At 52.6% G+C, this 14,110-nt stretch overlaps 1 protein-coding gene across 1 annotated transcript in view; it reads left to right on the top strand.

Moving 5' to 3' along the window:
* AP1M1 (adaptor related protein complex 1 subunit mu 1) overlaps nt 1-13,879 on the top strand; it is a 28,680-nt gene extending 14,801 nt beyond the window's left edge. The window contains exons 6-12 of the mRNA XM_008157820.3: nt 3,076-3,202; nt 4,096-4,238; nt 4,732-4,803; nt 5,443-5,601; nt 12,180-12,305; nt 12,873-12,948; nt 13,078-13,879. Coding sequence (XP_008156042.1) covers nt 3,076-3,202; nt 4,096-4,238; nt 4,732-4,803; nt 5,443-5,601; nt 12,180-12,305; nt 12,873-12,948; nt 13,078-13,100 — 726 coding nt within the window. The 3' untranslated portion in view covers nt 13,101-13,879. The remainder of the gene's footprint in view (nt 1-3,075; nt 3,203-4,095; nt 4,239-4,731; nt 4,804-5,442; nt 5,602-12,179; nt 12,306-12,872; nt 12,949-13,077) is intronic.
* The last annotated feature ends 231 nt before the right edge of the window (nt 13,880-14,110 follow it).

The raw sequence follows: 14,110 nt of genomic DNA, 5'->3' as shown, positions 1-14,110 counted from the left end.
CTTCCCGCATAGTTGCCAGTGCCTCGTGCCCAGGTTTTGTAGTTGAATTTGGTGACAGAGAAAGAATGCAAGCCAACTCCTCCTCACCTGCATGCTGCCTGTCTCCTCATTGGAAATTGTCCCACCTCTACTGGTTGGGTGGTCCATGACTGGGCCAATCCCGTCATGTGGCTTACTCGGGTATGCCCATTCTGATTATGACAGATGGAGAAATGAGCGTGCTCATGCATCCTCAGACATGCATTTTGGACATCTCCGTTACCTGGGCGTGATTTCTGGAGGTTGAGTTCCCAGACGTGGCATTGTTGAGAGAGCTTCCCAAAGAGATGCTCCCAGTGGATTTAATATGACTGTACTTGCCTTCCTTCTCTCTTAAAAAAAAAAATAAAATATTTTTTTATTGATTTCAGAGAGGAAAGGAGAGGGAGAGAGAGAAAGAAACATCAATGATGAGAGAGAATCATTGATCTACTGGGGATTGAGCCCACAGCCTGGGCATGTGCCCTGACCAGGAATCCAGCCATGACCTCCTGGTTCATAGGTCGATGCTCAACCCCTGAGCCACACCAGCCAGGCTGCCTTCTTTCTTTTTAAGCCAAGGGGCAAAATGGCAGCCTTGCTAATAACTGTGTTCCTTCCTGCCTGAGACCTTGGTCTGACATTTTGTTGAAACCAAAACATGGTCCATCTGGTTCTGGGAGGAAAAGCAAATCCCAAGAGCACTTTATAACTGTCTCCATGGGAAAGCCTGGAGCGTTCAGAGGTCCTGGGGGTATGTTTGGGGGGGCTGTGCCTGAAGAACCCTGTTCCTCCATGCATGGAGGCAGGTATGGACACCTAGGCACGTTAGAATGCCTTATTCCTAAGTGTGTTTGCAGATCTGGCAGCTGAGTCAACATTGGCCTCCAGATTCCGGAAATCTGGATGGAGTGGAGTACTTAGCAGCTGATCCCTCAGCAAACATCTCCTTGCCCACCTGGAGAAGGCACTGGCCTTGGGCCACCTGTCACACCTCAGCTGGAAAGGGCAATTTGTCATGATTGCTGCCCATAGGGCCAAGATTAGCCTCTGGCTTTGTGGCTTTTTGTCTCCACTTCCTGGCCCTCCTTCCCAGTATTCATGACTTCCTGTGTTTAGTTACAGAAGGCCATGCAATCTCAACTCCCCAAGGAGGAAACAGCCCCCCAGAGAAGGGGACCTAGGGGCAGTCACAGTCATGGGGAGCACGGAGGGCCATGGATTGAGGCAGGTGGGAGTAGTACCCAGCCAACCTGGAAAGAGAGGACCCACATCTACTGCGCTTGCTGAGTGCCTCCTGAGCTCAGGCGCAGTGTCCCTGCTGACCCGGCAGTGAGCAACTTGGCATAGCCCCTCACTAGAGAGGGGATGAGACAGGCAGACAGGCTGGTGAGAGGCAGGGGAAGTGGCAGCTGCTGTGCCCTATGAGGTCAGGGAGCTGCCTGCTGGGGCGAGGACAAGGAGAGGCAGTGTGGCCAGAGTATAGCGAGTGATGGAGGTGATGGAGCTAGAATCTGTAGGGCCTTCTGTCCTGCTTGGTGCCTTTCTCAGGGTCATCAGCCACTCGGCACCTCAAGTCTCTGCTCCCGTCAGAGGCAAAGGCTTTCATGGGGGCATGTGGTGCTGTTGGCACACTCATTAAAGACTGGACAGAATTTCCTGCTCCTCTGCAGAGATAGGCAGCTCAGGCCCTCCACCATGTGAGTGTGGCTGGCGCCTCTGAGGAGTGGCCCCGATGGCCTCAGACTCGCTGTTGGTATGCATGTGGCCTTGTGCAGAGGGACACTCTGGGGTGGTGGTCAGGGCTGTGGCCCCAGCACTTGCCAGCTGTTCTGTTCCTTTGGTACATGACTCCCTCCTCTTTGTCTCAGTGTCCTTTTCTCTAAAACGGACTCAAGGAGAATAGCTCCAGCCCTGCTCAGTTGCTCAGTGGTTAGAGCATCAGCCTGCACACCACAGGGTCGCAGGTTCAATTCCTGGTCAAGGGCATGTACCTGGGTTGTAGGTTCAATCCCTGGCTCCGGTCTGGGTGTGTGCGGAAGGCAACCAATCAATATGGGAGGCAACCAATTGATATATCTCTCTCACATCGATGTTTCTCTCTCTCTCTCTCCCCCTCCCTCCCTTCCACTTTAGATAGATAGATGATAGATAGATAGATAGATAGATAGATAGATAGATAGATAGATGATAGATAGATGATAGATAGATAGACAGATAGACAGATAGATAGATAGCTGATAGATAGATAGATAGATGATAGATAGATAGACAGATGATAGATAGATAGATAGATAGATAGATAGATAGATAGATGATAGATAGATAGATAGATAGATAGATAGATAAATAGATAGATAGATAGATAGATAGATAGATAGATAGATAGATGATAGATAGATGATTGATAGATAGATAGATAGATAGATAGATGGATGAAAGAGGGTAGCTCCAGTAGCCTCTTCGCACTCTCAGATATCTCCTGGTTGGCATATGAGTTACAGGGTTACTCATGCCATAGCCCAGCCCCACAGACGGTTGAGGGGTACAAGAGGGCGCCTGGTGCAGAGACACTTCTCAGTCCGTGTGAACACCGATTCTCTCTGTTATTTTGGATCCGTGGTTATCAGACTTCAGGGCAGCCCGGGGGAGCAGGGAGGGTTCAGGGCTTAGGAAGCTCCATCTTTAACGAGCCCTCAGGGATGTGAGCCTGGTGGCCTCCCCACATGGAGGAGCTGCCAGGTCTACCTGGGGCATTGGGGCTCCTGAGAGGGCACGGTGCCTGGGAGAGCCCTGAGACAGTATGCCAGGCCCAGGTCACCGGGCTTGTCCATGAGGGAGGAGCTCATGTGGCCCAAGGCCTCGAGGGTAAGGCCCACGAGTGTCTGCCTCACTGACCCTGGCACGAAGGCTGGATGGGACGGATGAGGCTCCCCCAGCTCAGGAGACAGTGAGAAGGGCATCGAGAATGGAGGTGGCCGGGAGAGTCCTGCAGCATGGTGGGGGACAGCGGCTGGCGAGCTGGGACCTCCCCTCACACCCGTCCCCTTCCCACAGGTCAGTGCCAACGGCAACGTCCTGCGCAGCGAGATCGTGGGTTCCATCAAGATGCGGGTCTTCCTCTCAGGCATGCCCGAGCTGCGCCTGGGCCTCAACGACAAGGTTCTCTTCGACAACACGGGCCGTGAGTACCCGGGCCACGGGGCTGTGCTCAGAGCAGTCTCACCCGGCAGCTGTATCCTGGGCTCAGGTTGGAGCTGAGGGGAAGGTCACCTGAGGGAAGGAACACGTTGATCCCAAGCACCTGGACATGTTTTCACACCGTTTACAAGACAGCTATGAAAATTAATTGAAAAAAATTAATGATAACCTAAAATGAATGCGTAATAAATTAATAGGAGGGACCTGGACTAGAAGTAGAACTTCCTGTGGTGGGGCAGGGCCAGAGCAGCCTCAGGGGTCCAGATTGTTGGCGCTTTGTGTTTGCAAACTGGATCACCCACCTCCCGGCTGCCACAGGCCCGCAGCGGGAGCCGTGTCCCGCCTGGTCAGTTACATTCACAGCAGCAGTAGTCGGGGCCTCTCAGGCATTCGAATGCCCATCAGGGCAGTTCCTCTCCGGGGCTGGATTTGACCCACACAGCTCTCTGTGGGGTGGGAAACCAAGGCAGGACTCCAGAACCCATGGGGTCAATGGGGCCAGAGCCCTCGGGAGCCCCGAGCCATCACACACACACACACACACACACACACACACACACACAGCTGGGTTTGTTAGTAATTCAACAAACATGTCCCAAACAGCCACCCTACCTGGTGACTTGGTGTGAACCAGGCCAACCAGCCCTGCCCTCTGCATGAGCCCAGTGTCTGGACGTGAAGGGGGGCCTCCATGTGGGTGAGGACGGATGGGGGTGGGGTGGAGAGGGTTGTCTCAGAACCAGGTCCCTTTTGTGTTCGTGGCCCAAGATGCTCACAGATTTGGGGCAGCTCTGCTCTGCCAGGGTGGGCCCAGGCAGCGGGCGCATTGCTGAGAGTGGCCCAGAGGCCTCGGGTCCTTACCCCCCCTTCCCTTAGGCGGCAAAAGCAAGTCAGTGGAGCTGGAGGACGTGAAGTTCCACCAGTGCGTGCGGCTCTCCCGCTTCGAGAATGACCGCACCATCTCCTTCATCCCGCCCGACGGCGAGTTCGAGCTCATGTCCTACCGTCTCAACACCCACGTGAGTGCGCCAGGCTCCTCTCCCCGGAGCTGGCTCTCAGCTTTGGGCAGCAGCCGTGGGGGCTCCATGGTGGGGGTGGGATGGGGGCGGGTCCTGTCTCCTTCCTGTGGTTGGAACAGTCCCTGTCCAGGACGAGGCTCATGTCCATGAGGTGACGCTCAGGGTGGGCACGGGGACCCTGTGTTTGAAGACCCAAACTTTGGGAGGGGCCAGGCTGCTTTGGCATCGCTGCTCCTTCCTGGGACCCCCACCAGTGATGGTCTCTGCATTTTCACAGAGGCCCTTGGCATCTCCCTGCGACCTGGGTCTCTGTGTGTTCTGGGCTTACCTGGTGCAGCCGGGACTCCTCCTAGGGCCCCAGGCAGTGTGTGTCGAGCTCACACCTGAGCTCACACCTGGGTCAACGATCCCTTGCCCTGGGCCCCGCCTCCCCTCTGTGAAACGGGGCTTTCTAAAACAGCCAGGTGAGTGCCCTCTCCACTCTCCCCGACAGGTCAAGCCCTTGATATGGATTGAGTCAGTGATTGAAAAGCATTCCCACAGCCGCATCGAGTACATGATCAAGGTGGGTGTTTGTCATGTGGACAGTCAGTCTGGGGGATGGGACAGTCCTTCCTGTGAGGGTGTGTCTATGTCTTTGGCCTGTCCAGGGCCTTTGGCACAGAGTTCTAACACAAGGCTGGGACTGCCGTGGGGCTCAGTGACTCCATCCTGGGGAATTGGGCCTGTGGCTGTCATCCTTGCTGCCTCACTGTGAGCTCAGATTCGGGCGTGGGCCAGGGGCACAGAGGAGACACACTGCCCAGGTACTGGGCATGGCCATCATGTCAGTGGCCACATGTCAGGCATCCAGGCCTGCCAGACGGAGCACTCCAGCTACTTAGTGAATCTATCTAGCCCTGGCCAGCTGTGGGGACACAGACCTGGTCCCAGGAGGCCAGGGCTGGGACAGAGGGAGGGATGGGGAGCCCCGAAGGCCAATAGAATAGGAAGGCAGAAACTGAACTTTAAAAATCAACCATAGGGAGACTCTCAGGGTAAGAGAGGGTGTGAGTAGTGCCTAAGAATGGGCAGGGGTCAGCTTGGTGGAGGGTCCCACAGACCAGGCCAAGGGGCACATGGCCCTGTGGGAGCAGGGTGGGTGGGGGCTGGGCTGTCTCCCTTTCACCTTTTACAACCTTGACTACGTGGGCCTCTTCTTTAGGCCAAGAGCCAATTCAAGCGGCGGTCAACGGCCAACAACGTGGAGATCCACATCCCTGTGCCCAATGATGCCGACTCGCCCAAGTTCAAGACAACGGTGGGGAGCGTCAAGTGGGTCCCTGAAAACAGCGAGATCGTGTGGTCCATCAAGTCCTTCCCAGTAAGCACTGTTCTCAGCGGGGTGCCCCCTCCAGACTTCCACCCACATTCCACATGCTCCCTGTGGCCTGGTAGCTGTGGGATACCCCCAAACCTTGAGACAGGGCACAGGCTAGGATCCCCACCTGGAGCTTCTGGGAAGGTCAGGAGGGAGGGGAGAGCTGAGGAGCTGGCCGGGCCAGGAGGGAAAACTGGAGCCTCTGGAAAAGCAGAGGCTGGCTCAGCCTTGTGGGCCCCTCACCACCTTCCTCTTCAGCATCAGTAAAGTGTCCCCTCTTCCTTCCCTCCCTCCATCCCTTCTTCCCTCCCTTCTCCTCCCTCCCTTCCTTCTCTCTGACACTGTGGTGGGAACAGACTGCCTTGAGGCCAGAGCTGCACGGGTCTCGGGAATCCAGCTCCAGGAACATGCAGCACTGTATGCCCTGTGCCAGCTCTGCCCGCTGGCGCGGCTGCCTGGCTTGTGATTAGGATTTGGAGCACTAGAGTCTGGGTTTGCAGGGATAGCACCGAGAGAGCCTGGAAGGCAGGTGTGTGCTCCTGCTGGTCACTGCTTTCCCACGTTCTCCTCTCTATCTGAACCTCGGTGGGGCTCGAGGACAATCCCAGCTGAGTTAAAGAAGTTGGGCATGCAGTCATTCTAGTGCCTTGAATTTTTTTATGTTCACAATTTTCCTCAAATCTATAATTTAACTAGTGGCTCGGTGCACAAAATTCGTGCACATTAAGAGGGAATTAATTAGAGGAAATATTTTAATATTGCTGTTTGCCCTTTCTCTATAATAGAAGTGTCAGAGATGCAAGAAAATTAATAAAATGTATATGAAAATCTTCCTCCTGTCAGAGTCTGGGGCGCACCATGGGATCCAGAGTCAAGTCCCCGCCCACCCACATGCGCCTCAAAATCACACGAGACCCAGACCCGCCGGCCCCACCCCCGTCAAGCCCTGCAGGGCGGGGGGCGCAGCCTCAGGTCCCGCGTCAAACCCCGCCGGGCGAGGGCATGGCCTCAGGTCCCCCAGCACAGCCTCAGGTTCCTGGCCCAGCGCCGGGGCAGGGGCATGGCCTCAGGTCCCCCGGCCTGGCCTCAGGTCCCCCAGTCCCAGCGCCGGGGCAGGGGCATGGCCTCAGGTCCCCCGGCCTGGCCTCAGGTCCCAGTCCCAGCGCCGGGGCAGGGGCATGGCCTCAGGTCCCCCGGCCTGGCCTCAGGTCCCCCAGTCCCAGCGCCGGGGCAGGGTCATGGCCTCAGGTCCCCTGGCCTGGGCTCAGGTCCCAGTCCCAGCGCCGGGGCAGGGGCATGGCCTCAGGTCCCCCGGCCCTGGTGCGAGGGTGTGATAACCATTTGCATATTAGTTCTTTATTATATAGGATTACGTTACAGAAAATAGAGGGAAAGGAGAAAAAAGACTATAATCGTGCCTCCATAATGCAGTTGCTATTAGGGTTTTGGTGTGTTTCATTCTAATCTTGCTGTGTGTTGTTGTTTGACTTTGTAGAGTAGAGACAATCTGGTATTCTTTGTCCTCTCAGCCTTGTATCAGAAGCATTTTCCAGGTCATTGACTATCTTCTTGGTGGTCAGTTTTGTCAACAACAGAATATTCCATAGAGGGAGTAATAACCATCCTAGATTGTTGACTGTCTCCACTGTTCAAAATAGCATTTATGTTAAAAAACACAATGGGAGGATAAATCAGAAGATCAAGCACATGGTTAGCTCTCGGGGAGGCAGAGGACATGGCTCAGGGCTAGATGCCAATCATTGTGGACTGTACCTTATTTTGTAGGCTATGGTTTGTTTTAATCTAATCTTTGAAATTTTCACTTGACTTTGAAACCATTGAAGTGTTTTTCATTAGTATAAAACAAAATTAAATCAAAAAATGGAAAAAGATAAAAGGTGATTCCTAAAAATCAAAAGCCAAATGATCTTACCAGTGTATCAAGTTGAGAAAACCACACAGAGACGGGTTACTTCAAGTGGCTCGAAAAGAACTGAACCAGGGACGAAAAGAACCGAAAAAACAATTTTAAATATATACGTGTATATGTATCCTTCCCTGCCTTATATTTCTCCATGTCACCAATTCAATATGCAGTTTGATTCAGGGTTGGCTTTTTTATTTTTAAAAAATATATTTTTAATGATTTTTAGAGAAAGAGGAAGGGAGAAGGATAGAGAAAGAGAGAAACACACATGAGAGAGGAACGTCATGATCGGCTGCCTCCTGCATGCTTCCCACTGGGAATTGAGCCCGCAACCCGGGCATGTGCCCTGACTGGGAATCAAACCGGTGACCTGTTGGTTCCTGGCTCAACCATTGAACTACACAAGCCAGATGAGCGTTTGCTTTTTAAATTCAGTTTTTTAAATGTGTAAAATCTTCATGTGGTTAAAAAGTCAAAACTATTTTTTAAAAAATGAAAAGGGAGAGAAGAAAGGTGTGCAGAATTCTCATTTCCATCCCTTTCCCCTAAATCTCTCTTCCCGTTATGGAAAAGCATTTAACCTTCTGAAGTGTCTTTGGTACAAAGAAACAAATATAAATGGTATATTACTGCTTCTCCTCCTTTCTTACCTGCTTTCCCCCCCTAACCATTTAGGAGAAATGGTTATAGAAGCAGATCCTCCTTGTTCTTTTTTTAGCTGCAAGGTGTTCCACTGTGTGGCATTTACTCTGTCTTTATTCAGACACCGCCCCCTCCCCACTGAAGGGCATTGAGGTTGTTGGCAGTCTTTGGCTGTAGGGAGACTGCTCTGAGGCTAGACCTTGGGCTTATGTCGTTTTGTTTATTTGTTGGTTTAGCGTCAGCGTTGGTGCCAGAAATGAAATTGCTGGCTCAAAGGGGACACAGGTCTGAGATTTTGTTGGGCCGTTCCCACCTCCCTACGTGCTGTTTACATCCCATCAGCACCCGCTCCAAGCTCCATCAGCAGTTGCCGTGGAGCTTTCAGACATCTGCTAACCTGCGAGCAGACATGGTCTCTCTGTGCCATTTCTCCTATAAACAGGATGAAACGAGGAGTTCACTCATTTGCTTCTAGAGCCTATCCAGTGGCATCTTTCACCTTAGATTTGAGGTCCTTTCAGGGCAAGGTCTGGTAAATGGGATGAGGTACAGTTTTATCTTTTCCAAATGGCTATCCAGCATTTACTAGAAGTCCATCTTTTTCGCAGTGGTTTGAAACACCATGTTGATCACAAATCAGATTTTCAGGCAGCATTAGGTCTCCTTCTGAGTCCTCCTGTATGGAGGCCACATTTTAACTTGGGGCTGTATTCTGTGTTAACATCTGGGAGGGCCAGCCCCCACCCACCATACACCCCCACGCCTATTGATTGTCTGTTTCCTGGCAATGGTTTCGTTTTCCTTTTAAATTTTGGGAGCTGCTTGTTTGTACTGAGTTTCTGAGTGAAGTGGGAATAATTAACACCTTTATGAGGCTGTGCTGTCCCACTGGCACCTTTGTGCCGTTTAGTAATGTTTTAGCGTTTGCCTTGTGTACCTCCTGTGGGCTTCCTCATTGTTAAAAAGTACTTTTATTGAAGTATAACTTGCGGAAAGGTACACAGATGAATTGTGAACAACTCCACGAGTTTTCTCAGAGGGAATATGTCTGTGTCTGGAGCCAGGTAAAAGCCACAGAACACTCCACACTCTCCGAGTCTCTGGGACTCACCAACAGTTTTGCTCATTTCTCATTAAGATGATGTTTTAAAATATGTTTTTATTGGGAAAAAAATGTTTTTGTTTTTAGAGAGAAAGAGGGAGGGAGGGAGAGAGAAAGAGGAGAAACATTGATTGGCTGCTTCCTGCATGCACTCTGACCAGGAATTGAACCCGCGACCTTTTGGCGCATGAGATGACGTCGCTCAACCAACTGAGCCACACTGGCCAGGGCTCGTTAAGATGATTTTTAAGCCAATGTTTTGGTAAATGGGATCTTCTCTTCCATTCTGTCTTTAACAGGTCACTAATATTTGTATGGCAATTTTATGCCCTGGGACCTTACTGCATTTTGGTTTGTGGTAGCTTTTCTTTTGATTCTCATGTCATGGGTTTTCAGATCTCCTTTCATATCTTTTGCACCTAGATGCAGTTTTTCTCTTTTCTCTCCTATTCTTTTCCATCTGATGGCTTCTGGCATCTCATTGCTTCTGTCTCCAGGGCCCTTAAGTGGTGGTGGAGACATTGCCCTCTACTGGAGACATTTGGTTTCTCCTCCAAGTTCAGTGCAGCTGGGACTGCAGACTCACCCCATCCTAGTTACTGTGGTTTTAGCACAAGTGGGCATCGCATTTAGCCAGCTGCCTTGTCAGTGTCCATTTCAGTTCAGATCTGCTCATGGATGGATCTTGAATGATATATTTGTGCATCCTGGTAAGCTCCACCTGATCGTGGTATCTTTTCTTGTTAATATGCCATTGAATTCCTTTGGTTAACATTGTATTTAGGATTTTTGCATTGCTATTCATACCTGAGATTGATTTTTGTTTTTGGTATAGTCTCTATCAGGTGTCAAAGTTATACCCATTTTATAAATTTTCTATCTCCCTTCTCTATGCTGCAAAACTATTTAGCCTTGAGATTGGTTTGAGACAGTTGATAGGGTTTAGCTGTGTGACTATCAGGATGTTTGCTACTTTATCTCTTGGAATGGAATTTGGGCCATTTAGAGTTTCTGTTGGAGTCTGTTCAGGTAAATTATATTTTTCTACAAAATTAACCAGCTTTTCAGATTTGTCTATACAAAGTTATAGAAAGTGGTTCTTTTTCCCCCTTCTCTTATAACAGTTACATTTCTTATTTTGTATATTTGTGTCTTCTTTTTCCCTTGATAAGGTTACCTAGTGGTTTATTTTTTTCAGATTTGCTTTTTAATTTATTTGTTTTAATATTTTCCCATTTTATAAGTCTTCCATTTTAATTTCTTAGTCTTTTTTCTTCTAACTCTAATTTTCTGAGTTAGATATTTTCATTCGATTGTTTTGTTTTTAAATTTGCATTGATGTAAGTATTTAGCCACAGATGTTCCTCTTTAGCTGTATAACTGACTCGTTATATGTCATGTCATCGTTATCCAGACATTCTGTCATCAGGTAGAGCTGAGTTGTGGTTTTTGTTTACTTGTTTGGTTGGTTGGTTTTTAATTGCCTGATAGAAGGGCCTTTTGTTTTCCATTTTCTCCATTTCCATTTGGTACATTGAGGTCAGGGAAAGTTATTTGTACTGTTTATACTTTTAGAATTTCTTGAAGTGTTTGTTGTGGGCCAGTATAAGGTCAGAATTTATAAATATCCCATCCCATATGCGCTTGAGAAGAAGGTCAGGCCTGTTATTGGGGTAGAGTTTGACATATGCGCCCACGAGGTCTGCATTGTGCTGTGACAGCATCACCGGAAGCTCTGCCTTGCTCGGCTTCCCATCGCATTTCCTGCAGCATCTGCTTTACAGAAGCCGTCCTGTCACTTGGCTCATAGATACTCATGTTATTATGTCTTCCCTGTGGTTCATAGGGCTGCAGCTTCTAGGATTGTGGCCTGGAATTCTTGCCCTGAACATCTCAGATTTTTGCTCTGGTTATTGTTTTATACACAGGCTGATGGAGCTGATTTTATTATTTATTTTCTGCCTGCTTTGTCTGTTGCCACGCCCACATTATTCTCCCCTCATTGTCCCAGAGTCGTTAGCACACGTCACCGAATCAGGCAGAATACAGTCCCTGCTCTCAAGCTGGCCCTGGCGGCTGTGACTGGAGAGTGACCACTCCATCCCAGGGAGAGAGGCGTGAGCCAGGCGCTGGGAGCCCTGGCTCTGGGGTGGAAGGACAGCCCCTCCTCGGGGGCAGAAGCGCCCTGATCGGCAGCCGCTCCTGCTGCCAGAGCCCTGGGGACCCAAGGTCGTGTCCCACGTGTGACAAGACCCGTGCTCTTCCCTGCTCCCCACTGCTCTGCTTGAGATGCACGGGAGCTCAGACAGCCAGTACTCCTCTCGCCAAGACCCCTTGCTCCTCTCGCCTGACTCGGGTCCCAGTCATTCCTGGCCCTGCTCCGAGCCCTGTCCCTGGTGTCACTGCCCAGCTCTGAGGCCGGAGCCACCACCCTTGGGGAGCAGCTCCTCAGGCAGCCCCAGCCGCGGCCTTTTAACTTCTGTTACCTCTCCCTGTCTGTGTTCCTCACTCTGACAGTCCCCTCTTGCTCTCCGTATCCTCCTGACGCTGGGCAGGGGGTGTTCACCTGGACTCTCAGCTCCGGCAGCCTGCACCTGCGCTCTTCCCCTCTTCTTCCTTCCCCAGGCCCGTTGGTCTCATTTGCCTCGAAGCGATTAGTCTTCTCTCCCGGGAGCCTGTGAAACTTGCTCCTGATCCTTAGAATTCAACCATCGTGCCCATCATGGCCTCCAGTCTGCCCAGGGGGGCTGGTGGGGGCGGTCCTGGAGGACAAGTGCACATGTGTTCGCAGCGCTGGGGTGCCAGGTGTCTGCTGGCCACAGGGAGGGTTCGGTGGCCAGGCTGGCGGCCTGTGTTCTCCACCTAGCCGGGGCCTCGGCCTGACCATCCCACCCTTGTCTGCGTTCCCAGGGCGGCAAGGAGTACCTGATGCGGGCCCACTTTGGCCTGCCCAGTGTGGAGGCTGAGGACAAGGAGGGCAAGCCCCCGATCAGCGTCAAGTTCGAGATCCCCTACTTCACTACCTCCGGCATCCAGGTACGTGCCCGGGGCTGCCGGGCCCAGAGCAGACGGGGACAACAGAGCCCCAAAGTCCGCTCAGGCCCAGGGGAATGCGGGGACACACAGCATCACAGCAGCTGAGGAAAGGGTTCCCGTCGGGTTGCCACAGCTCCGCCTCCTGCATGGGCAGCCCGGCCCCAGCAGAGAGGCCTGTACTTGTCTACTCGGCCCTGCCCTGTGCTCTGCTCCAAGCCCCGGGGTGCATTCAGCCCCCAGAACTGCGGTTTGAGCCTCTAGTGTCCACAGACTTGTCCCTGTGGGGCCCGTCTTCCTGGGCACCTCCAGGGGAAAGCTTTGAGGGGAGGAGAACCCTGGACGCTCTCCAGGAATCTCTAGAGTCACACCTGTGAGCACACATCCTGGCTCTTTGCTGCATCTTCTAGAAGCACAGCCTAGGTGCAGACAGACCAATGCCCTCACCTCTTCCTCTCACCTCTGTTCGCTCACTCATCACAACCTCCCCACCCAGCCCAGGGGGGTGGTTAAGGGGTCACCAGCAGAGGGCGGCATGGCACGCTCAGGGCCCTGGTACCTGTGCCCCAGGTGCGCTACCTGAAGATCATTGAGAAGAGCGGTTACCAGGCCTTGCCGTGGGTCCGTTACATCACTCAGAATGGAGGTACGTGCAGCCCACTGTGCGGCGGGGAGTGGGGGTGCCAGCTGAGAGGGTCCCTAGTGGCCGAGCAGCTGCCTCCAGGGTGGCTGCCCCTGGGGTAGCACGCATGGACACCTCCCTCCCATCTCCTAGATTACCAACTCCGGACCCAGTGAGGGGTCAGTGCCCAGCCCTGGTGCAGGGGCTCCTGGGAAAGCACTGGAAGGCCTGCCAAGCCCGTCGGAAGGAGGACACCCCGACACTGGCCACCATCCCGGCTCTGCCGGGAGACCCCTCCTCCTCTGGACATACCTGCTCTGCCGTCTCCACACTTGTCTCCGAAGCCCCTTCTCCCAGAAGAGGCTCGTCTTCCAGATGTCCTGTCTCCTTGCCCCGAGTCCGCCTGGGGGAGGGAAGCAAAGTCTTTCCCCAGAGGCCACGGGCAGCCTCGGGGCTGCGTCGTCCCAGGCACCAAGAACATCAGAAACGCCCAGGCCGCTGCGGGGCACGTGTTGGCCGCCTTGCCGTTCCGTTGGTCGTGTGTTTCCTGAGTGTCTCTGGGGTTTTGTCGTCTTCCTCGTTGCTGTTCACGTGAACCTTGCTGTCTGCTCCTCCTGCTCCTCGCCCTGAAGCTCAGGCAGCACTTAGTGGGGACAGGAGCCCTCCCCTGCCTCCTTCCACACGGCGCATCCTCCACTTGGGGCCAGAACCCCAGCACTTTGGCCCCTTGGGGCTCCTGGCCTGGACCCACAGGCTTCGATGAGGTGCCTCCCAGGGCTAACCTGTGCCACACAGTGCTGTCGCTCAGCCACATCAGTGTTTGTCCACCTGGGGAGGTGGTGCAGTGAGGGCCACTGGCCTCAGAGGACACAGGTCATCCATACCTGTGCTTGGTCACCCCTCCCCTGTCTGTGTTTGTGTCATAATTAGATTAAATTTCATTCATTAAACCCTGTGTCTGCCTTCCCTCGAATGCACTGTGGTGCAGATGCCGCCCGGGTCACCAGGGGCAGGTGCAGGGTTCGTGTCAACCTGTGTGTGGCCTTGCGTGTGTCACCAGCTTCCAGCGCCTCTGCCCTGCCCCCAGTGAAGGAGGGACTGGGCAGTCAGTGGACAGCAGAGCCATTGCCCTGGACCACCTGAGGGCACACAGGCAAATTCTTTCCCTCTCATCCAAGGCGATTGT

This window comes from Eptesicus fuscus, chromosome 6 (genome assembly GCF_027574615.1).
Source record: "Eptesicus fuscus isolate TK198812 chromosome 6, DD_ASM_mEF_20220401, whole genome shotgun sequence".
Classification (NCBI taxonomy): domain Eukaryota; kingdom Metazoa; phylum Chordata; class Mammalia; order Chiroptera; family Vespertilionidae; genus Eptesicus; species Eptesicus fuscus.
The sequence above is the reverse complement of the archived record's forward strand: the minus strand, read 5'-3'. Positions and strand labels throughout refer to the sequence as shown.